Here is a 24,657-nt window from a genome sequence, read left to right as displayed (position 1 = left end):
GATATTCAAATCATTAAGTAAAATCTGTTAAGTCTACTTCTTATCATTCAACAAATAATGTTAGGCTAACACAGTCTGTTTCCCCTAATATTTGAGAACTTCTTTGTTGAGTCGTTACCGCTGTGGAAGGAAGATTTACATTTAACTCTTGAGAGTTGTAAAACTGCATTCTAAGACTGATGAGGAGATCCCATGCACTTTGATGTGAAATGTAAAGGATGAAATAATAAACAGTAGAAAAAGGAAGAGCGAAATAAATCCCTCAAGTAAAGAAAAACTGCATTATGTAACGTGATTAAGAAAAAAAAAAAACAGCCAGTCAAAATCAGCATCCCAGCCAGAGTATCACCATCAGAAAATGTGAATGTCTCCGATGAGAGAGAAAAAAAGGAAAGAAAACAAAAAGATCATCTCGTCATGCAGAGGAAATATGAAAGTTTTATTTGTGTTGTGGTAACTTCAATTTATCTGGTGCTATTTTGAGGAAACTTTGAAAAAAAAGTGCTGCAACACTTCATTCTGTTATCTGATTTGAGCTTAATAAAAAGGATTACATCCCAACCTGAAACTTTACTAAATAGTTTATCCCATCACGAGTGGCACAATCCTATCAGCTGCCAAACACCACCAGGAGTAAAAAAAAAAAGTTGAATAATAAATAAAATTAAAAAGAACAGATGTTAATTATTCTTCTACAGCAGTGACTGACCTAATAAAAGCAACTGGAACAGTAAAGAAAAAGCTAAACCAGCCTGGCACATTCTGTCTGATTGGTGACACTGGAACATTTAGTTTATTGTAAAATAAACTACGTGTTTTTCCCCCTCCCTTAAGTGCACGTTTATTAAGTGTTAAAAACACGAGAGCAATTATCATGAGTAAACACTTGTTTTATTCCCAGAGGATGGTCATTGTTGTAGCTAAGCAAAGCTTGGAGATGAAGAGGCACAAACAAACACAAAACTGGAACCAAGATTCGGGGCTTTGCCTCAGAATTCATCTTTTATTAAGCGAAAGACACACGTGGACGCAATTTGCCAACTCCTACGTACACCGCTTTATAGCAAATCAGAAATGATTGCGTTTACTATGGTTGTATTCTAATGCACAATTTGCACAGCTACTATTTCAATGTAAAGGGTATGTACCAACAATGTTTTTTCCCCCCACATGGCAGCTAATGAGTCCCAGTTCTTCTACCTTATCTGCAGCAACTGCACCACAGAACTGACGAAAGGTGAAACAACTTGTTAGAATTGACCAGATGTTCTTCTCCTTGTTTCCAGCAACAACAGGCTTAAAATATAACTTCAGATTGGGTCAAAATATTATTTTTAGCCTAGAAATTGTATTATTTATTGGGTGCTTTTGCAAGCCAGAAAGAAAGCAGTGCAAAGGGGAAAAAGTATATCTATACTGTAAATTCTTCTATACTTACTTGAAGGAAAGCTTTTATACTGTACGTTGGCTGGTGCTCCATATTACATTTTTTTTTTTTTGTTAACAGAAACACTGCTGTTTATTCTATTTTTACAGCATAGCTGAGATGCAGTGATAGCACTGCAGGCCACAGAAGTTCAGTATATTTTAAGAAAAATTCAAAGAGGTATAAAGCACGCAAACACTGCCACAGGCCCAGAAGGGAGATACGTAAATGTTCCCATCCGGTACTAATGGGTTAATTTAAATGGGTTTTTCACATGACATCCATTCTCTGTATTAGAGCTCCTCCAAACAAAACCATGGTACACTTTTAAAGTCATACCAATTTGACTATAACCACCTCATCTGTAAATCTCAGTCATCTTTGATGAGCTATACGGTATGTGGAAAGGAAAAGCTCCTCCGTCAACTGTAACAAAGATTAGTGGCAAAATATTTTCAATTAAACGAGCAGCTGTGGATGAATAAACTGTACTAAAAGAGCAGGGACTTGGACCATACCTCTGAGACTAAGGACAACCCCCCAAAACCATATAAAACAACCACAGATGAGTGTATTCCCCGTTTTTCTTTTCTTGTGCTCCGTGTGCTAAATAATGCTCCCCTGTTGGTCTACAGAATCACGGCATTGTGATAATCACACGCTACGCTCCTCAATGCAACCCAGGCTTTCATTGGCTGTTTGCTAACTTATCTGCCTCTTTTCTTGTTCTTTCGAAGACTTGTTTATACAAAAACATTGAAAGTGGGTTAACTGGAAAGGCATCAAGGAGATTTTCTGAGCACAATTGCCTTTGCTTTAAACATAAAGAGAAGAAAAAAAAAGTTTTGATATTCAGAGAGAGAATATAGCAGAGTGGAAGGGCATTAATCATTTACAAAGTTTGATTGTTTTCCAGAGGAGAAGAAACATACACCAAGGCCCAGGATAGTTTGTTTTTGTTATATTTAAAAAGTTAGTGCAGCCTATTTGGCCAAATTGGAAATCCGTGGCTCCCATGCGATTAGTATAGAAGCAGTTTCATGTTTCACAGCAGCCTCCTTCCCTCCACCCTTCACTGCCGTTCACTCATTCCCCTCCACTCACCGGCTCCTTGCTTCGCCGATCTCTCAGTACTTGCCCAGTGGCAATATACAACTGCTCATTCTTGCACAATAAGACAGGGAGAGAGAGCAAAACAGAGTTCACACATGAAAGGGGACAATGATTCTTCTTCTTGGCTGCCATGATAAAACAAAAAAAACACTCTTTATGGGAATAATTCTGCTTTATCAATTAAATATCAAACTAGTGGCTTCTCTGGAAAAGAGATGAAGCTATCACCTCTGTTCTCCGGGGTTGCTTTTTCAATGAAGCTCTGAGATTGGAATAAAAAAGATTTATTCACATACAGTACACTGATGGTGCAAAAATCTGGCACAAAGAAAAATAAATCACAAGGAATCCTAATTGACCTTGTTCACCTGCACAGGAAAATATAGATTACTTCAGAAGTATCTTTTTTTTTGTTTTGTTGCAAATTCATCTGTGCAATTAGACGTGTATCCTTCCGAGACCTTTGCAGCAGAATAGACCTAGAGCTGCTCGTTTAATTGGTCCAAAAAAGGAGTAGTGGTCCTCAAGGACGAAGGCCAATGCTGAAACTCTTTTGATCCCACTACGGTGTGGAGTCTTACCAGCTTAAACACTGAGATTGTGAGCTTAGGAGACTCACTGAAAACCTTTACGTTCTCCTTAAATAGGCCAGGCTTAGGGAAGTGACAGTGTTTTATGTCTGAGCTGGAAGCATTCAAGAACAGATTGTGTCAGAGTTAACTCAAACACAAGCTGACTTTGAGGGACCTGGGCTCGTTAAGCTATTTCAGGTTTTTGATAAGCAGGAGACATGACGGGTTTTGAAAGGACCCTTCAAGTTTAAACATGTCCAGTTTGAGCTTATCACACAAAAACCTGTTAGCGCCACTTCTTGTTTCCAAACACAGTGTCAGTCCTGGGCCCTGTGTGTCTTTCTGTTCTTTCCCGATGTATCTAACCTCCTCCTGCTCTCTGCTCTGCGTTTCCTCTGCTATTCCCTCATTTATTCTCTCCATCCTAACCTCTGCACTTTGTCGATCTCTCCCTGCTTCTGCCTGTCTGCTCTATTTTCTTTGTCTTCTCTTTTCTTCCCTATGCCAATTGCATTCAGTTTCTTATCATGCTTCCCCTTTTTGTCTCCACTTTTTGCATTACACGTTATGTCTTCAGTCTCTCTCACACTACTTTTAACTACTTCGGCCAACTGCTACCACATCCTCTGATGTAACACACTGCTGCAGTTCCTGTCCCTTCTTTCTTTCTCTCCGTTTCCAGCTCAGGTGTCTTGCATCTGATAAGCGGGAATATAAAACGTATACATACCACACTCAGGTTGACTGGCGTAAAGGGCTTTGGCACTGGCAGGTCGTAGAGTGAATTCAGCATGTCATTCAAGTCATTTTCCTAAGGAAGAAAGCCAAACAGAAGAAGGAAAAGAGAAGAAAAAAAAAAGGACACAATCTTATTTACTTGTTTTGTTGATGTCACAAGTTATGTGTCAATCTTAAGAACTGTGCTGGGACAGGCGCTTCTGCAGACCAGAGGGCAATCCTGCAGCGAGGCCTGAAGGGCTCGACAACATCCGACTGACATATGTTTAACGAGAAATGGTGGGGTTAAAAGACGACTGAGTGTAGGGCTGCAGACGCTTATTATCCTGCAGCGCTGATTTATGGCCGAAAGCGGGCTGTCACTAATTAACCGGGGGTCCCCACTCCAAAGAAAGGGCTTTGGGAAGCCGTCACAGAGCTAGTTTGACCACAGTACAGGCCTTCAGATTATTCCTCCAGCATTTATGAAGTCTTCGACATGGCTGCTGTTTTACACTCTCGGTGTCTTTGATGTGACACTGGAGGGGCAACTTGTACTCAACGTAACAAATGAGAACGTATAAGTTGAATATTAATATTTAGCTTCATTCTCTGATGCTCTTTCCAAGAACTTTGTTTTGGTTTTGGCTACAAGCTGATGCTTCTCTAAGGAAATAAATGTGTTTGCGTGTGTGTGCGCCAGCCACAGAGAAATAGAGGCAATACATGGCAATATACAGTGAAGAGAGGAAGGGTAGGAGGGAGGCGTGTTAGGGTGTGTGCAATCGAACAGCCTCCTGTCATGAGAGGCTCAATGCTCACACGCATGGTCAGCAACACGGCCTGGGGAAACAGTTCATTTACCCCTCGCCTTAAACCCTCATCGTTCTTCTGTCTTCCCTCGTCTGTCAACATCTCCCTCTCGCCTGGAACGGACAGCGGGGTAAATAGCAACCAAATCATGCAGACTAACATTTCAGTCACCCAGGATTTTCAGCAGTCTTTCTGCATCTCTCCTCCTTACTCACAAACTGACCCATTCTGTTTGTTTTTCTTTTACTACGTTAGATTATTCCACTGAATTCCTTTCAGTTGGAGAAATTTCTGTATGTATGTTGATTGTTTATGTGATGTGACTGTGATTTTCGCAAGACACTTTGTCCTGATCACTGTTCCCCGAGGATCCTGGGAGAAGAGACTACATGACAATTGAAAAGTGGTCCCAGAGCTCTCTGCATCCCTTCCTTGCTCCGTCTCCCCCACTCATTCTTCTCCTCTCTTCAGTCTAAACAGTGGAACATCACCTACAACCATTGCACTAGATGCTGCATATTTCCCCAGTTTGTTGCATATTTTACATTTCCCCACCCTTTGCCAGTACAATGCAGTGAATAGTCAGGGGAGATGACTTTTGTGAAGTGCAAGCATGTGTGTGTGTGCATGTGTCTGTGTGTGTCTGTGTGTGTTTTTCCTAACGATTTGTTTTCCAGTAAATCATCAGGAATAACTTCCAATGTCAGATCAGCGTTTGGTCTGTGAAATGTCAACATTGTTGCTGCTAACAAGAGGAACCAAGTCAAGCCCAGAACGGTGAACAAAACTTGCACACAAAAGACAACATGCAGACAAACACAGTGGAGGAAAATATCTCACCACAACACAGATTCAAAGGCAATAAACTGTGTGCTCGTTTCTCAGTCAAATCACTCAGAAGAGATGATACATTCCAAATATATGATTACCTGTTGTTTTGTTAGGTAGTCTGCCAGGGTATTTAGCAGCTTGTAGTAGATTTCAAACCACGGTAGATAACTGCAAGAGCCAGAGAGAAATGCATCAATTCACTACACATGCTTTCATTCATTTCTTCATTATCTGGAATAAACAGGACTCAGTGAATCAAAGCAGACCTGTGGGTTACATATCTAAAACACTAATGTGCAAACTTGAATGTGTTTGCATATTTGCCTCAAAATGTCTATAAATATATTTTGACCTATTGCTTAAAGATCAAACACATACAGGGCATTGATAATGGATTCTGTTTCCTGCTACTCCTACTCCAAAGCATGGAGTCATTGTTACACTGAGAAAAAGCAAAAGCTATCTCGCCTTTATTATGACATTCTTTCGTATCCGGGGCCCTTTGCATGCTATGAATTCCTGTCATGTCTGCTCTTTAAGCCAACAGCAAAGGATGGTAGAAGAAAGAAAACAATGGATTTCAGATTCTTTAACAAAAAAAAAAAAAAAAAAAGAAAACACACACACCATTGCTTTCATGTGATGCACAGGGATGCTATGGTTTACAAGCATGCTGCTCCCAGATGCACAGGCTTAACAAAAATGCAGCTTCCCCCTTTCCTCCACCCCTCCTTTTGCCCCTTTCTCTGCTGCTTCTCATGCCCTCCACATATTTAAAAAAAATAAATAAATGCTGCCTTATGTAATTAATGTAAAATAAATGAATTAATTAACAAGCTTAAAATAATTTATACTGCAGTGTTTGTGTTAAAGCTAATCAGTAAGTACACCCACCATAAGCTAAAAGCATCTGCAGCATGGCTTTCTTTACATAGCTGACATATTCTTGGCCAAGTCGGCTTGCTTTCTAGGTGGAAGATGGCCAACGTTTTCTTTTGGCATTAAAGCTGTGAGTGCTCAGTTCATTTAATGTTATGCAATCAAATAATAAAAACATGGTATCCTATCATGTTATTGAATTTTTATTTAGTTTGGGGTTTTAACAAGCAGTTTTGAACACTGCATGTGTAATGATTCTGGATAAGGACTTCTTAGCATTGCAATTAAATAAACAGGGAATCCCATTAATGCTTCATTAACTTGCCTGGATGCAGTGGTCAAAAAATAAATAAGTGGCCAAATGAGGCAGCCGATCAAACGTATTTTTTCTAATGATTATAAAAATTGAGGAGTGCTTTTTAATGTCAGTAAGGGAACGGCGATGAATGCAAGTCATGAATACAATTACAGTGCTCAAATTTGCAGTTTTTTGGTTTCGTGGTTAAAAATTCAAGCGTAAAGTTTTGATTGTGAGAGTTTACAGTCCAGCTCAGGCAGCAGGCTGGAGTTTCCAGGGCATGGGTCACTGGCTGCTCTGCAGACTGGAATTAACAGACAACAAAAAAAACAATAAAGTGAACCTAATGCAAATTTTCATATTGCTAACTCCGCAAGGGGCCAATGACAGACCGGGCTCCCGGAGAAGTGCAGTCAAGCGCACCAATCAGAGAAGCTGAGTGACCATTAATCTGAAACAATCAGTCTCTTGACATGCCAATATTTTGACATCTGCATGAAGATTTACCACAATCAGGTCACACTTGCAGGGGAGACTAAATCAAACATGCTTATGTTAATTTACATGCTGACCGGATATCAACCTGAAGACCTATTTCTGCCACGTCAAACAATATGCGACACTAATAGTTGCATACCGGGTCAGTTTACATTTAAGCATTAAAACAAACAAAAAGGTCAGTCCAATATAATGATTAAGGGAAATAAAATCCTCTATGCCTTGTGTTTAAAAAGACAATTAATCCTTCATTTTTCACTGCTGAGTGGGATGTAAATAAGACTCTCGCTGTCAGAGTAGCAGTCAGGCCTCACAGATCTCACAGTCATTACGCTCCTGCACCAAGGTGCTGTAAATCCTGTTTTTAGAGGAATACCCATGATCACTGGTGAAGGCAGCCAACCACAAATGATCAATATTCCTTTAACATTTTCCTATGATAGGTGTTCTTTTCTTTATTCAAATGCAATCAAATGACTAGATCTGGATGATGCATTGCTGTGTTATTTTGTCTGCCCTCCCCTTCTGAGCTCTGCTCTCTGCACATGCAAAGTTAAAGTTTGGAAAGCTTAGAGACATACTCCTACTCGTCACAGTTCATTGCTCAGATCTGTTTGTGCCTCGCAAATCCTCCGATAGAGAGAGAGGCATCCATCACTGGAGTGCTCAGTGCGTGGGGGCCCCACAATCTCTCCTGCCATTTTAAACACACGTCTCCTCAAAGTGCCATGTACTCAAAAAATGAACCAGTTAATCTGCGACCCACTCACAGCCTGTCGGGCTCTCCATCCCAGCTCAGACCAGCAAGCAACATGGGTGTATCCAGCAGACAACTAGACCATGAAAGTAACTTTGGAACTCGTGATTATACTATTAAGGATAGAAGTGTACGTAAAGAAGTTGAATTAAGCTTTTCTAAATTTGCTTTCACAAGCACTGTAAATATCCGGACTTAAAAGCTATGGTGAAATAAAACCAACCGTTAACAAAATCTCCTGTTTAGCTGCCATAAAGTACTTGTTGGGTGTTAAGCACAACAGTTATTCATGTTCCTTAGATGAGTCTTAAATCTTTTTTAAGCACAGGCATCTGTAATCGTAAGTCACCGTACACTTTGTAGATGGCTCAGTGGAAGATTGCATTACACATTTACTTTCTCAGGTCAAGGGTTAAGCACAGGGGAGGAAGTGTCTTCTAGTGCCTGAATAAGCGACCACTAACCGGAGCAACGTAGTCCCTAAAATGTATCCCAAAGCCTCAAAGCCGTTACACAAAACATCATTTTTTCATTTGTCACTAAATTAATTAAATGATCAACAGAAAATAATTGAAATGCAATGGACAGAAAATGAGAAAAGTAAGGACATAACACCATGAAAAGCATTTGTGTGTGTGTGTGTGTTTCTTTTGGAGGTTGTGCCTTGAGTGAATGTGATCCTTATGGCCATGACTTAAGCAATGGGACTACAAAGGGCTGTCCACATAAAACTGTCCTACTCATTAAGTCACTTCCTCCTGTAAGCAGAGGTGACAATTTTACGGTCCCAGCACTTCAACAATCACAGACACAAACTATTTTAATTACTTTTACTTTATATTCTTTGGAAAATGATTACATGAATAGGAACTGGTGAGCCCGGGCCATCTCGCTTTAGATTTTAACAAGACAAATGTTAAGTGATGACGGCTTGTTTAAGATGTGCAACTTTAATTATTTTGTCAGTTTCTCTGAGGTCTCAAATTTTTAACACATCTGTTGTCATTTCTTTAATACTGTCTCGTATAACTGAGAACAGCTTCAGGGATAATAAACAAAGATGATAAACTTTTGACCAACGATCTCAAAGGGAGGAAATTCATTTAAATATTTCTAAATTTTCTTTGCTGAAATGTCTAAAACACTTTTTTGTGTGTGCTTTTAAATGTTTTTTGTTATCATTTCCAAACACAGTGGAGCTACTCAAAAATTTAAAAAATAAATTTAAATAAATGTGGAAAACAGGGAAAAGATCAGGAGAGGAAAATATAACTGGGAAGCACAAGAACAATTTGTAATTTAACAAAAGAAAAAAAAACTTTCGATACCTTATTTTATTATAAATGAAGCAAGTCATGCAAACTACTCAGAATGCATAATGAATTTTATACATCATATGTCAAATGAATTAGCATGTCTAACTCAGCGAGAGGGACAGGGGAGCCTCTGCTAATTGGCAGTGAAGCTTCATGCATAATTATGGGCCAAGCGTCTTTGCTGTCGCACTGTGGCAGTAGCCGAATAACGAGGAGAAAAGAGAGGGAGAGACGGAGGGAGAGACAGAGAGAGCATGAGTCGGAGAGGGAGAGAAAAGAAAAACAAAGGCCATGGAAGCTGGCCGGGAAGGGTGGGTGGTATATGTGTGTGAGTGTGTGTGTGTGAAAGAGGGGGGCTGTGAGGGCACTGTTCTTCACAGCAGCTCATCAGGGCAGCGACAAACCCACGACTGTCCATCAACAGCCAACACACACACACACACACACACACACAAACACACATAAGGAGGCGAAAACAGCCCTTACAGGAGGGCTGCTGCACAAACAGAAAACAGGGAGAGTCTTTATGCTCCTTTTCTAATTTGTTGTTTGTTAAACTGCTAATCACATTCATTAAAAATTGATTTATTTTGTTCTTTTTCCTCAGTTTATATTAAAGTGCGAGAGCCCGTCCACTGAGACTTTTCACTGGAGCTCTCATTCTTTGTAATGGTAAAGTAATTACATCTGTAAAAACACTGCGTCAACGGGCAATTACACAGGAATTAACTGATAAGGGTTCCGTTGGAGAATAATTATGCAAAAAAAGTGGAATTTTCGTACATTTGGTGTCCTCATTTGTGTACACTATGAAACAAGAAATACACATTTAAATGAAATATCAATAACCGTTAAACTTTTGGATAATTGTCGGCCCCTCGGTAACATATTTGTGTGGGCAGATGAGAATATAAATTTGTTATTCTTTCATGGAGCTGCTCAGTGTGATGTGTGAGAATGAATGAAAAGTTTCTCTCAGATACGTTTCCTTCTAAGATCAAGATAATCAATTTACATATTCATTCCTATATTTATTTATTTATATGTATATGTATATATATATATATATATATATATATATATATATATATATTCATTTAATTTCATGGAGCAATCTCCATGAAACCAAATCTTGGTTATTTGATCTAATAAATAAAGAAGGAACTTTCGTGTGTGACCAGCACAGTATTTTTTTTTTTTTTAGCACACAGTGAGCACACTTTTTACACAATATCCTGATTCTTATATAAAAGGTAACATATCAGAAGATCTGTTGGTATTTGTGCTGTGCAATTTATGTTTGAGCACATCTAGCTGCCTCCAGATTGACATTTGTTAATTTATGTAAATCAAACATGTTGGTTCTTTTCAAAATTACAAAGTATAGTGATGCCCCGTGTTAGAGAGACATTTAACCGATCTACAAGGTCTGAATATATAAGATATTAACTGCTGAAATTTCTAATAAAAAGTAAAACAGGAAGAGAGAATGGGTGTGTGTTACCTGAGGAGACATATGCAGACCCGGCAGCCTTGGGTGAGTCGACAGAAACCAAACCTCTGTTTGCTGTCGATGTCTGTGAGCACAAAGGTGAAATTCTGCCCCACCTGACTCTGGGAAATCCTGGTAAGGACAGGAAGGAAATATGCACTATAGACCAAACAAATAGCTTATCAATCAAAATCTACAAAACAAGATTAATTAAATCTATTAAATAAAGCTAATTGAATATACCTGATAACTTAGTAAAGTTGGGTTGAGCTCGCACTGTGAAGCAAAATCACTAGCCAAGGTTCAAAATCAATATTTTATATTTTGAGTTTGAGAGCTACAAAAACTGTAGAAAAGCTTTTCTATCCCTGTGGTGCACTCCTGCAAAGCCCAGTGCATGTTTACACCACTAGATGGCAGCAGCTCAGCTTCAGTAGAAGACTTCAGAGTCTTCCTTCCCACCATCTCTCTTTCTACTCTGTCTTTACAATGGGAATTTTAAGATGTAATTTTCCATGCTGAAAATAAGACACAAGTATGTCGGACCTATGCTACAGATTGTATGGAAATCTGGCCTCATCAATAACAATCAAAAATAAGTTTCTGCACAGAAGACATCGAGGGTGGCTGTCACAGACAAACTTACCCGCCTCGTTAATTATGGAACCTGTTGGTATTATCATTAATATGTCATCAGCATCTCAAAAAACATTAACACTACTGTGGATATTTGGTCGTTTTTTACAGTTACAATAAAAATCAGAGTGTAGGAAAATATCAGTTTGACGGAGAAGGCCATATGCAATCACACCAGGACCACAAGGACAAACACACACATCATTCCGCTTTGACAGTCAGTTACCTGCCATGAGACAATATCAGTGAGCGATGACAATTTAGGGTTCATCATAACTACTGTGGGAAGCATAAAAATACATGGCTCATTTTCTTTTTTCATAATTCGGTGTCTCTTCAGGTGTGAGGAGTGCTCAGTGCACATAGTGCATGTGTCCTATACAAATTAGGTGAAAGTGAGCAGCATTACTCAAAAAAAGAGAAGCAGAGTGGGGACGTGAATCATACCTTTCCACGTCAAAGGGAAAGCAGAACTTTGGTATCGTCTGAAGGACCTCCTGGGAAACCAGAACAGATAAAGAAGACATCTTTTTAGACCACGTACACCACAGATAAAACCAATAAGATTGTGTACTCCAACATGAAAACCTCTTGGGCTTCTATCAAGTGGATTCGGTTTAGGCTATCAAATGGCTGAACAAAATGGGGATTAAAGCTAAATGCTACTGATAGCAATCTGACAAAGTCTTCACATCCCAAACACTGCTGCTTAAATGCACTTAATCCAAATGAATGGGCATTATAGACCACTTGATTTGGCAAAACAGAGTGGAAATGTTCCCTTTTTCCCAAGGATACAGAGGGATCCTCCATCCGCAGCTGGAATAAATAGCAGTTAATAAGTTCATCGATTATCAGGTGCCAAAAGGAGATGAAAGAAAGAAAGAAAGAAAAAAAAAAAAAAAAAGAGGGCAAGGGTGGGGAGAACACACAACTCCAAGGCTATGGTGGCAGATTGTAGTGACAATGGGCTAAGCAGCTCTGTGGGGTTAAGAGGTAAAAGGGGGGGTACAAGCCTTTGGGGCTTTACCTCCCAACACCTCCCTTGTGGGTTGAGGGAGTGAGGGGATGGTGACGGTCCGCATGCTCTTGAAGCAAGGTGGTGGGAGGGGGGGCACCTTTCCACCAGTGGCATATGGATTTAGACAGGGAGCATGAACAGAGTGGAGCACCATATGGGTGAGACACTCCAGACCAGCCACACAGCCACTGAGAACCGGGTCCCCGCTCTGTCTGTCGCCCCGTCTCCTCATCTCCCTGGCTACTAACCTGGCCCAGAAGAGGCGCCAGGTCCTTTTTTTGCCGTCTGTCTTTCTACTACCTCTCTCAGTTCTAGCCAGGCTCTGCCAAGCTCAAAGACTAATCCTGAGTACTGGGTGGCTCTGCTCTGGCCTCCCTCGCCGTCTCCCTCTTCCTGTTTTCATTTGCTTGCCAAGCTCGACCATTCAGCCCAAGGTTTCTGTCCATTTTCTGACTGGACACGTGCAAGCTGTGACTGATGCTGCTGTTACTCCTCTGCCTCCCCCAGAGACTGATCCGGACGGCATGTTGGGTGTCTGCTGCTTTAGCTGTCTGCTGTCGCTAAGACCTCACCGTGGGGAGCAGACGCTGATCCCCCCCCTTCCCTCTCCTCCTTATCAAAACTTAAATCTGCCATCCAAGCACAACACAACATTGCCACAGACTAGCAACCAACAGCAACAATGAGCTATGACAGTATGAGTGTGTGTGCGTGTGTGTGTCATATGCATTTGAATGTATGATGTATGCGAGTGCCTGCTTGCTTCAAGGACTTTGTTCGTTCAATCCAAGGGTGGTTAGGCCTGTACAATTGTGTGTGCGTTTGTGTGGGTGGCTGAGTTTGACCGAGCTATATGTTCGTACGTGTGCATGTACACACGTTTTTGTTATGAGAATCTGTGATAAAATCGAGAACTTGACAAAGACGCACAGTTCGGTGGCAGAGGAGGTCTCTGTTTAGTGAGACAATGTGTGTTTGCATGCGAGCATGTGTACATGTGTGACTAAGTCTTGGCGTTTGCGGCTGCAAAACTGTCACACACATCAGAGCTGCCATCGCTGTATGCGTTTGCTACTATTATTAACCACTATGTACGCACACCAATATGTTCCAGAGAGCCCTCCCTGGCACACTGCATATGGCACACAAATCCAAACAGACACACGCACACGTGCATGTGCACATGCACGTGCGCACACACTCGCTTTCCCTGAAAATAAAAACATTTGACTTGCCAGAAGTCGTCATGGCCCCGCCCACATAGGGTATCTATGTATGAGTAACAGATGAAGAGTTACAGAGACCAGCATGGTTAAGCCTATTATATACAAAGGTATATGTAAATACATCTATAGACATATATATACACACATATATACATATGCAGCAGAAAGTGACATTTTTAGCCATCACACAGAGTTTTGAGGCAAAATTAAATAAGACCTCATTCACGTTCAAAGTTAAACATTTTAAGGCTGCAAATAACCATTTATTATCAATGAATATGTAAAAAAAATTAGTCGCATCTACAGTACAAAGCCTAGATATTTAGTTTAGAATGGTATAAAGCTAATTCACTTTTCCTATACATTTTGAATTAGTCAAGCCTGGCAGATAATAAACCAAGACTTTAACTGCCATATTAGGCTCAAAAAGGAACTGATCAAGATAGTAAAATTAAATAAGTCAGTAAGTGCTCTATTTGTTTGGAAAACTATGCAATTCTGACAGTGATGCTACATTTAATTGTTGCAATGGACAATTTCAAAGTCTGGCTCTTCTTACTGGCAACAATACACAGAGTTCTGTTTGAGAGATTTCTGCCTCCGTCTGAAGATAATGGAGGCGAATGGATTACTTTCATGATAAAAACATCATATGAAGTGAAAAATCATGTGTTCGAAACCAGTTGCTTATCTAGAATCACTTAACCACTGTCAAGAAATATTTTCTTAACCTAAAGAAGATTAATGCAAACAAGGATGTTAGCATTCAGTTTTAAAATCTGCCTGTAGAAACCAGAGGTGTACTTCTTCTTTTCCTTAACAGTGAATCGACCCTTTACACAGAACCCAACTGTGGTTCTGCTCTAATATTATTTTCTGTTTCAACCAAAGAAATACACTGCACGTGTGTCACACTAAACTAACAAACCTTTCCTCATCTTTTAGTCTCTTTTCTATTTCCCATTTCATACATCACACCTGTATTACCTAGTAACTCATAGGCATCTGCAACTCTCTTCCCATCACTGGGCTCTATGCCACTGGGATATCTCAAGACAACTGGCACAAAGGGGGTGTTCTTCTACAGTGTCTTAGCATGGTAAACACACACACACACGTACACACAAACCACCCCCTACTTGCCATTTTCCCAAGACAAAAGAAAAAGAAGCAGCTAATATATTTGCAGCTTTGCGAGGAGGTGGGAGGGTGAGGGAGGAATCTGCTGCTAGGCTGGGCTTGGCAGACACTGATGTGTGCGCGTTTGTGTGTGTGCGTGAGTATGTGTGCTGTTTATCGTGAGTGGAGACAGGGGTATCACTCAGCGAGACAGAATGCTCTGGGTTCCCCCAGCGGACACTGCTGCTATCACTGCACCACAACACTACAGCAGCACACAGCAGCACTGTGCAGCTTTGCACTGTGCCCCCGCAGAATAACACGGTACAGCAGGGAAGAGCAACAAACTTTGCAGCACGGGGCGACGCTCTTGCTTTTCTACTCTTAAAAATAGGCCTAAACTTCAATTTTATTTCCGCTCAACCCTAATCCCTTTAGAACTAGAACTAGCCTATATATACACGTAAATAGCTGAGCATTACACGTGACAGAGCATGCTGTGTGGGCTTGGCTGTGACTGGCTCAAACACACACCTCTCTTAGCTGGTCAGCATCACTAAAAAAAAGGAAACATCAGCTTTAAAGATGACATCATGCAAGCAGGATGTTTTAAGCAGTTTTTAAAAAAACGCAGCCTTTGTAAACAGATTAAATGCAAAACTCAGCATCAGCCCTGGTGTTTCATTTTGTATGTGAACTTCATGAGCAGTATTCACTTCTCATTTGCTTACAAGCATAAAGAGGCTGAATAGTGTTGTAGAAAAATATGGGCAAAAGGAAGGAGGGGAAAAAAAAAAGAACATATGACAGAAAGACAGACGGACTGACTAACTAAAGAGAATGTCACAAGGAAGGGAGAGATGGAGAATGATGGACACAACAGCATGAGGGGGAGGAATGAGGGGAAGGAATGAGAAGCAGCTCAGTTCATGGCCCTCTCCCTTTGCAGCGAAGACTCCTCCCTGGGGGGGAGTGGGCTCAAGTCTTTAAGCCCCGGCACTGCTTTATATTCCCTTGGCTTCTGCAGCCAGATCAATGTTGCGAGCTACCCAGTGTAACTCAGCCCAGTTCAGTTCAGCCAGGCCCCTGGAGCCCTCTCGACAGGATGTAGCTTTAGGAGGAATGGAGGGTAGTGGCAGGCAAATTTGTAAATGTAATGCTGGTAGACCCATATAAGAAGCAGACTTTAAAGGACCGAATGGGCGTTTCTCCACACGTCAGCCCATTAATGCAATTTGGATATACTTTACATTACCACTGGCTGTTTTCAAAGCATTCTGTGCAGTTTCAGATTTCTGAAAGCGCTTTTTTAACGCTTTAATCCATCAAAGTGTGCATTGAGTCTGCCATTGTATTTTGTCGAAGTTGATTCATTATTTCCTGCCAATGCAAGTGCAGACTGATTTGAAAAATCTGTGCTGTATTACCACATAAAAAAATAATTTGACTTTAAATAATACCGGTAAGATGCTCACTGTGATGGATTACCTCACTGACGTTGGGTCTTTGCTATAAGATTCTTGAACCAGATAGGACTGAATAGCAATTCATTAAAGCTGAGAAAGTAGGAAAACTTATTCAAACATCCAAAATCACAAGGTTTGCGTCACATCTTACATTAACTACTACGCACAGCTCCATATCACTCACTGATAGCTAATGTGTGCAAGGGACTGCCGCATCTAAACTATCCTGCCCTGAAAAACAATCCTCTCTCAACAGGTTAACACAAGCAGCTTTAACCATTCGCTCTGAATGATGATACCAATAAGATCCCAGCACAAAATATTTAGGGTTTTGAGCCAAGACTCCACAGATACTAGACTGTAGAGACTTTTCAGTGACTTTTTGGGATGAAAACAGTCACAACATTCAAACTACAAATCAATTGAAGTTTTTCAATGTCAAGAAGCTGCAGGTTCTCTAGAACTAAACTTGTTGATCATTTCCACCTGAGAAATAACAAATACTCAATCAGGGTAAGGGGTTTTCGTTTCCAGATAAAGCCACATTCAGCGAATAACTCAAAATGAGGTCAAATATTGAGTCATTCAGAAGAAACACAAGCTTCTTTACATTTCTTACCAAAACAGAATCATCAGCAGGAACTCAGCAGCTTGTAGGGTTCACATTTTAATTCTAATATGGACTTTATCCCTCTCTATTCTCAAAGGCCTTTTTTAGCCAAAAAACATAGCATCTTTGGGGTTGTACAATGTCCTCCAGACTGAACAGGAAGATTTCATGTGTACACACTGCTGGCCAGGTCTCCACGACCTACTGAATAACACTGGAATTAAGATACGCACAGGCAGAACGGGACTTCTGATTAGGATGCCATTAGGATGCCATTCATTTTTACATATTTCATTGGTATTTGCACCTATGATGTTCAAAACTAGTATATTACTTATCTAGGCATTTGAGAGTCATGAAACTATCCAGTAATAAAGATCACAAGATGTACCTGAAAGTCCCAGAGAAAGTTTTACTAATGGACACCAGAGATCTTCATGACAATGTATGGATGATTTGATCTGCAGCTCTTCTGCAGTTTCAGCACGTATCCACAATAACCTGGGGAGACTGGCAAGCAGCATACAGATCAGCAGGAAGGACAAACGCACCAGCATTCCAGCAAATATTCCGGAGCATTTGCTGTAGCCGTGCGAGTGAGCATGTTTGTGAACTGGTGAGAGTTTGTGGTTTCAGCTGACCTACATGCTGCTTTCCACTCAATCCTCCTATGTATTGTGGATACATACAGAAGCATGCAGTACTCGCATCAACATAATAAGAAGCCTCGGCTGTTATTATAAACACGTTGTAAAGAAAACACTGTGATTTCCACCATGCCAAACCCCTCCCATGCATTTTCAGCCGGGAGAGCGCATCTCCATCAGAAAGCCTCCCACTGTGATGTGCTTGTGTGAACAGCAACTGCAGAAAAAGACCGGATCAAATTAGCCGAACATTCTCCTGAACATCTCCAGAGTTCGTGTGTGAACACGGCTATTGGCTCACCCGCTGATGTTCCAGAGACTTTATTAAAAGGAATATCGCAGGAGGTCCGGAGCACATGTTCCGGACATTTGCATTCTCACTACCACTCCAGAACATCCCGAGAACATTTCAGAGCTCCAGTGAGTGTGCGAGAGCTGCTTAACTTACGCCGATCAGCCTCAATATTAAAACCACTGACGGGTACAGTGTGTAACACCACTGAACTTGTAATAGTGCAGAGTTTTGCTGAGAAAACCTGCATCCTGGCACTCGTGGATGTTAACACTCGCCAGCCAAGGGGGCTGAAAGTGGACATATTGCCACCTACTGTAGCTGAGTCGGACATACTTTGCTCAATCAATTGATTCCCCTCTATTCCTAGATAAGAAAATGTATATAAGCACAAATAAAAGCCCTTGTAGAGCTGTGGCTCAGCTTAAGTCTCCATGTAAATATAAAAGCTAGTTTCTGCAAACAACTCTTTAAAATTCACTAGCCACTAACTGAACTGGATCTCTGGACCTCATGTCACACCTCTTTCAACATATTTTCTCAAAATATACATGTAAGGCAAACATACGTTGGTACGTTTAGAGGCTTTTAGTTAAAAGTTAGAGATATCAGCTCTTGTCTTAATGTTTAATAAATGCATTAAAAACTAGTTTGCACAGTGCTTTCCTCATGTGTCATGCACACAGTGGTTTGGAGTAGACAGGGACTGTGGTTATCCAGCCAGCTTTCATCACCATAATGACATAGTCAGCAGGGCTACTAACACATCAGCCCTGGAAACCACAGTGTCTAAACTTACCCTTCCTTCACCTCTTGCTCCAGCACACTTTTGTGCCCTCTTCATCACCTCCTCCCTTCCTTTCCCACTCTCTCGCTCCTTCCATCCCCCAGTCTTCATCCTCTTTCACCTCCCTCCTAAACCCCCTGTTGTCAACCTAGATCCCCCTTTCCTGCATACCCCACCTTTTCCTCACCCTTACCAACACCCCTCGTCCCCTCTCTCGCCCCCCTTTTCCCAATTAGTCTGTCTGTGTGCAGCTACCCAGCCGATCTCTGCCCATCCTGCCGGTGCTGGTTCGCTCACCCAGCCCCTCTGGCGAACATGACAAAGAGAGATCCTCAGTATTCAAACAGACACACTGCTTTCAAATGCCGAATGGCAGGGTCGACCTGGGTGCAGCTTTAAGCAAAATATTCAAATTCTCAGCCTTTCTTTTTTAAGAATTTGCATGGATATGCATTCATTTGCAATGTGTAAAGGCACAAGGACAGCTGAGCCTTGGTTTCAGAGAGAGAGGAAAAAATAAATAATGCAGAATATAAATGTATGATGGTATGAAACCTTGATTGTGTAGACGCGATGCATTAAAAGCAAGCTTAAAATTGATTTTTTTTAAAAAACTATAACACACAAGTGTCTTTTGATGCAAAGCAGCTAATGAACTGATAACAATCGTTACTAAGTGGAAAAGGAAATTAGTGTGTAATCTAATTTCCCCTAATGCACAAACTTCAATGATCTTCAAAGGCACCAAATACACAGAGGTTGTTGGATGTGATAGACAAGAAGTCAGAGAGAGACAGACTGAGACACAGTGAAAATCATATTTCCACAGGAATAGAAGGAGAAAATTAAACATTTAATATGTTAACACTGTGTCATCCCTTAAAATGACAATAACAAATAATAATAATAAAGTTTCTGTTTTAGTCCTCTGCCTTAAAAAACGAGAGGGTAAAATCAAATTTCAAACTACCACCTTGAGCATTCTGATATACTGTTAAATGAGACTTTTCAGCCACACAGGTACAGTATGGTGAGTCAGTGTTTTTCAAGCATCGAACAGCTCACACAGGGAACTTTGTACTTCACCTTCCTGATCGATAGAATGTTTTTTAAAGGCAAAGCAAATAAAGTGTGGTGGTCACTACAAAGTTCTGTGTGCTGAGCAATATATTTTTAAAGCCCATTAAATGGCATTCAAACATCATGTTGATTATGTAAATCAAATTGTGGGTATGATAGAAATGACGAAGCAGCACCTTCATTTATGTGATATCTTGTAGGGAAGTTGCATAAAATCTTGAGTAATTAGGACTGGTTGCAAAGGAAATACATATAGATTGTGGGGACCAGCATCTCATATTTCATTTCATATTTATGAATAATGATTCCGTACATTTCGCAGTTAGGTAAACAAATTGAAGTGAAATTATAAAAAAAAAAATTTAAAAAGGTGAACAAACTATAAACATCCAATCTGATGTGTCCAAAAAAGCTAAATCTTAAACTGCAGAATAAGAGAGAACGGGAAGAGGACGAGATAAAAATGAGCAACAGGAACAAAAATCAGTGACAGAAGCAGAGGAGATGCCAGAGAGGCCAGATTTAGAGACGGAGCAAAAAAAAAAGACCTGGAGAACGGGGAGGAAAGGAGCAGAAGAACAATGGGCAGAGGCAGAGGCAGAGCCTCCTCTGACCGCTGCAGACCGCAGACCCTGCAGAGATTCCTTTCATTAGGCTTTAATAGTATGCTGCCGGCTTGCCATTCTGACCTGCGCTCTGTGCCGGTAATAAGAACGGCCTTCAGAGCCGGACCAAAGCAACACAGCTGCTTGAGCGGGGGAAGGTGGGATGGGGGGGTGGACGGGCACATGAGCCGATGAGGTGCACTTTCAAATTGACACAGGGGCGTTACATTTTCACATTCTTGCTCACTCTGCTTCCGCTGATTGGAGAGGGAGAGTGGGGAAATGGGGAGTTTTGTCTTTCTGGATTATTTTTAATTCCCTCTCCAAGTTTCTGATCCCAATGACCCCTCTGTTGCAGAGCGTCTCTGCTGAACGGGGTTACTGTGATTAACAGCAGCCCAGTGTTATCGGGGCCTTCATTCAGGAGGTGTTGAAGGTGGCAGATTGATCCTGAGGCATTTTCAAGCACTTGCCAACACCTGACATGTACAATGTATGTGTTCTTGTATTAATACTGTATGTGTATGTGCTGTTTTTAATCTGTGCTTCGGGACATTGTAGAGCCTAAACCAAGGACAATACAAAGACCTTCATTTGGGCCTCCTGTGAACCACTGAATGGCACATTTCCACAGGCCTCAACACCTTACATTCACCTTTTGACTGCAAACATCACTGGGAAATTACCAGCCAAGAAGTCTTTGGATTCACAAACAGTTCTGTCCTTGATAGAGTTAAACAACAGCAGATACATGTTTCTGTGATTCTAAATAAGCAGGCTGTATTCATCCCCTGAACCTCCCACTATCTAGCTCCAAACTGTTCCCCACTGAACAGCTGTAAATGAGTCACCTCCAATATAAATAACGTCGCAATGAGATAGTTTACAGGCCATCCACTGTATTGAGCTCATTTATTTTCTACCCAATCCACAATGGATATATTCATGTTATAGGGTGAGAGGGCACATTGCTTGGAGACTAAGTATGGTCCATCAACAATAACAGTGCACATTATTCCAGTGCTAATACCCTGTCCTGCTGATGTCCTTTCTACATATCACAGATGGACTCAGACAGGGTAGAGCGGCAGCATTATGCCTCTACTGAGATCTTCCACTGAATACATTACCATGTGATAGGGGGAGATGTCTCTTTCCCTAACACACACACACACACACACACACCCATGCAGTGTTGGACCAAGAGAGCTGCATATGCCCCAAACATACAAGAACCGGTTTCATTAATGAAGTGCCAGGAGGAGAGGGATATAGAGACAGCACATGTGTGTGTCTGTGCATGTGTGCATGCGTACGTGTGTGCATGTTCCAACCAGCCGGGGGGGGGGGGGGGGATTTCCTTCTTTAAGCTTTCAACTCCCACTGGGCTTAGCTCGACTGTATGAACCCTGATGTGGGCCTGCCTCTAACACATGGCGTCACACACTCACGCAGACACACACACACGCACAAAATGCATGTATACACTGAAGCTCAGCAGGAGAGCAGTAGAGCAACACTGGCTGCTAAACATTTGGCTGTGGACGTCTCATTGACAGATGTACATGGAATCTAGCAGAGAGGGTCGGGTCATCGCTGCGCCCTCCATCTCTTTACCCTCCTCTCTCCATCATCCTATTTGTTTGCCATTTCTTCGGTCTCTGACTGTGACTGGTGGCTGCTGGTTGTGCCATATATGGGGTAATTAAGGGAAAATGCAAGTCAACTAAGACGCAGTATTCCCTGTGAAATTGCTCTGGTTGCAAAAGCAGAATGTGGTTAGGAAAGTCAGGCATCATACACCAGAAATATGACTTCCCGGGTTGAAACCAACTTTTGTAGCATCATAAAGGACTTCTTCATTGCTTGCCACAGCAGCCATCCTATTGGGAGCTCGGCAGGATATTCAAATAAAGAATTTTGTTCAGCAGCATTTCATAGTAAGTCCAGTTTGGCCACATTAAACTGCACCAAGAGAACTGGCAAATCGATGTAGAGCACAAGAAACAAATGAAAGTACCGTCACACACTTAACTATCTTCCTGTTCCCCATTCTTAAATCTCTGTTCCCTTACTGTGGCTATGTGTCCAAAAGAGTAACACAAACACGTGTCTATGACCAAATCACAGGCACAAGAGTGTTTTGAATCATTAAAAGAACGCAGAACACCCTGCTACACCTGTTGACCTGTGCAGTTTTTAATTCTCACGCTTTGTGACACAGCCAGAGTGAAAGAATCTAATTTGTGAAGGTTTTCGCAACAGATTATTTGATAAATGATCTCTTAATTTCACACAGATCAAATGAGTCCTTCTCCACATGACACATATCTGAACCAACTGTTCATCGACTGCTTAGCAAACTGGAAAAAACTTCCAAGTTCTTTCTCTACTGCCAAACACACAAACACTTTCTTTTCACCAGATACTAGCTGATGTTGGAGAGATGTGAGCAACGGGGCGTAAAAACACTTCCCCTGCTCTCCTCTTCCCTCTCTACCGGTCTTCTTCTCCCAGGAAGCCAGCCCAGAGGTCAGTGCAATCAGGACCCATGAGCAACAAAGGGCACTAGTTAGGCATCCAGCTCAGTGCCAGAGCCAAAGGCCAGCTTAGTGGGGCGAGACTGTCCATTAGGCAAGACCCTGGAACACCCGAGGGATCTGAGGTGAACAGGGTTAGAAAGAAGAATAAAAACAGTATCAACCCAGACACATACACAGACATATTCTCAAAGACATACACAGATCATACGAGGCCTTGTTTGACACTGCTGTCAGGATGCAGTGAAGGGGAAAGACGAGACCCTGCGACACACTGAGACACCATACACAAATACACACACATTTAAACCGCTACACAAATGAAACATAAAGGTGTAAGAATTTCAATCTTTTTTTCTAAATCATGAAGTTTTTATAGCTTCATATAACTGTGCAGGAGCACAGAGCGCTAGCAAAATAACCCACATCACCGTGAGCTCTCATCTTTTTGGAGGATTAATAGGGACTTTGTTTTTTTTTTACCCGTGTGAAGCGTCTACCTTTTGTCAAGCACTCCATCAACTGTCTTCATTCCACACAAGCTCACCATGCGACACATTACTGCATAGCATCTATTTAATTGCTTATTAGTGATGTTTAAAAAAAGAGCTTTTCTGAGAAACAGTAGGAACAATTACATTACGGATTGAAATAGTAAGTGCATTTGTTTTAGTCTTAGAGGGAGCTTTTTTATTTTCCATTTAGAGATCATGAAAAACAGTGCTGCCTTCAAAAACTTTACGCAACCAACACTGCTATCTACCAAAATCTCTGCTTTTCACTCTTCTCAATCTTTACTTACTTTATCTCTAATTTTGTCTTTCTACTTAGCATCTCAAGCCCCGTGCTAACCAACCTCTGCACACCCACATAGAGTCCTCCACCAACACATTTCACCCTCCATCTTATTCTCTCCTCAGGGTCAACACTCCACTCCCTTAGGGATGAAACCACCAATCATGTTCACCAGCTCCTCTCCTTTACCTCATTCCCTCAGTCCACTGCTACCTCACCAACCCAATCGACCTCTCATCCCCTGCCTCCCCCATCCACAGCCAGTCCACAGAGCTGTGGCCACCAATCACAACATGTCAGTTAGCCAGTCCTGATGGAGCACGGTGTCAGAGTAGCACTCAGAGCTTCTGAGGATGAAGCCTCGAGAGACTGTCAGTCTCTCCTCTTTTCTCTTTGTCTGTCCCTCAATCTTTCTTTCTGTCTGGCTGATGACACATTGAGCTTTTGAGATGGATGTACAGGACTATGTGAAGAGAAAATAAGTTCATCCTTAAGTCGGAGAATATCAAAAAACTTGTAGAAGTCAAAACCAAAATGACCACAGCACTGAGAACACCTGAATAATAGATTTATAAAATCGCTGGAATAATTGTAGCATTGACAAGATTGATGCCGTTGGTGTCTTACATTAGTTGCTTGATCGGGAAGTCCTGTAGAATGAATTAGATGGATTTGTAAACCTTGTGAACTGAAACTTAATTCTTTACCACAATTATCCTCTGGCTGACTGGCTAGTGTTTGAATTGAATTAAATTTAATTAAATATCTTACGAATGTCCCAAAGGAATTTATACTGTTGCAGCATAATTCATCGTTTACAAACTTTGGGAAAGTTAAAGTGCAGAAAGAGGTGTGGTTAAAACCCTCAAAGATTGCCATTAATGGATTGGGGTGTTGTTTTTCTAGCCAGGCAAACAGAGAACTCACACCAGTAGTTCAACATCCAGGGTACCAAGACACTCCTTCTGAGTGATTAAACCACCTCTTGTTACAAAAAAACAAGCACCGATATCCTCCTTTACTGGTCCCACTCTGTCTGCAGTCTCCGTCTGTCCATATGGCTGACAGCCGAGAAAAGAGGTGTTAGAGTCATTCCTGCAGTCATGTCTCAGTGAAACAAA

At 41.3% G+C, this 24,657-nt stretch overlaps 1 protein-coding gene across 5 annotated transcripts in view; it reads right to left on the bottom strand.

The window, feature by feature from the left end:
* Nucleotides 1-24,657, bottom strand: part of dennd1b (DENN/MADD domain containing 1B) — a 104,814-nt gene that overhangs the window by 51,001 nt on the left and 29,156 nt on the right. For 3 of the 5 annotated variants that reach the window (XM_072389191.1, XM_072389193.1, XM_072389194.1), the window contains exons 4-8: nucleotides 11,796-11,845; nucleotides 10,725-10,844; nucleotides 5,571-5,640; nucleotides 3,842-3,922; nucleotides 2,531-2,590 (exon numbers count right to left, since the gene is read on the bottom strand). In XM_072389191.1, the coding sequence (XP_072245292.1) occupies nucleotides 2,531-2,590; nucleotides 3,842-3,922; nucleotides 5,571-5,640; nucleotides 10,725-10,844; nucleotides 11,796-11,845 (381 nt within the window). The remainder of the gene's footprint in view (nucleotides 1-2,530; nucleotides 2,591-3,841; nucleotides 3,923-5,570; nucleotides 5,641-10,724; nucleotides 10,845-11,795; nucleotides 11,846-24,657) is intronic. The other 2 variants (XM_072389192.1, XM_072389195.1) reach the window with 1 other exon arrangement.

Source organism: Leuresthes tenuis, unplaced genomic scaffold, assembly GCF_036924035.1.
Source record: "Leuresthes tenuis unplaced genomic scaffold, fLeuTen1.0.hap1 SCAF_7, whole genome shotgun sequence".
Taxonomy (NCBI): Eukaryota; Metazoa; Chordata; class Actinopteri; order Atheriniformes; family Atherinopsidae; genus Leuresthes; species Leuresthes tenuis.
The sequence above is the reverse complement of the archived record's forward strand: the minus strand, read 5'-3'. Positions and strand labels throughout refer to the sequence as shown.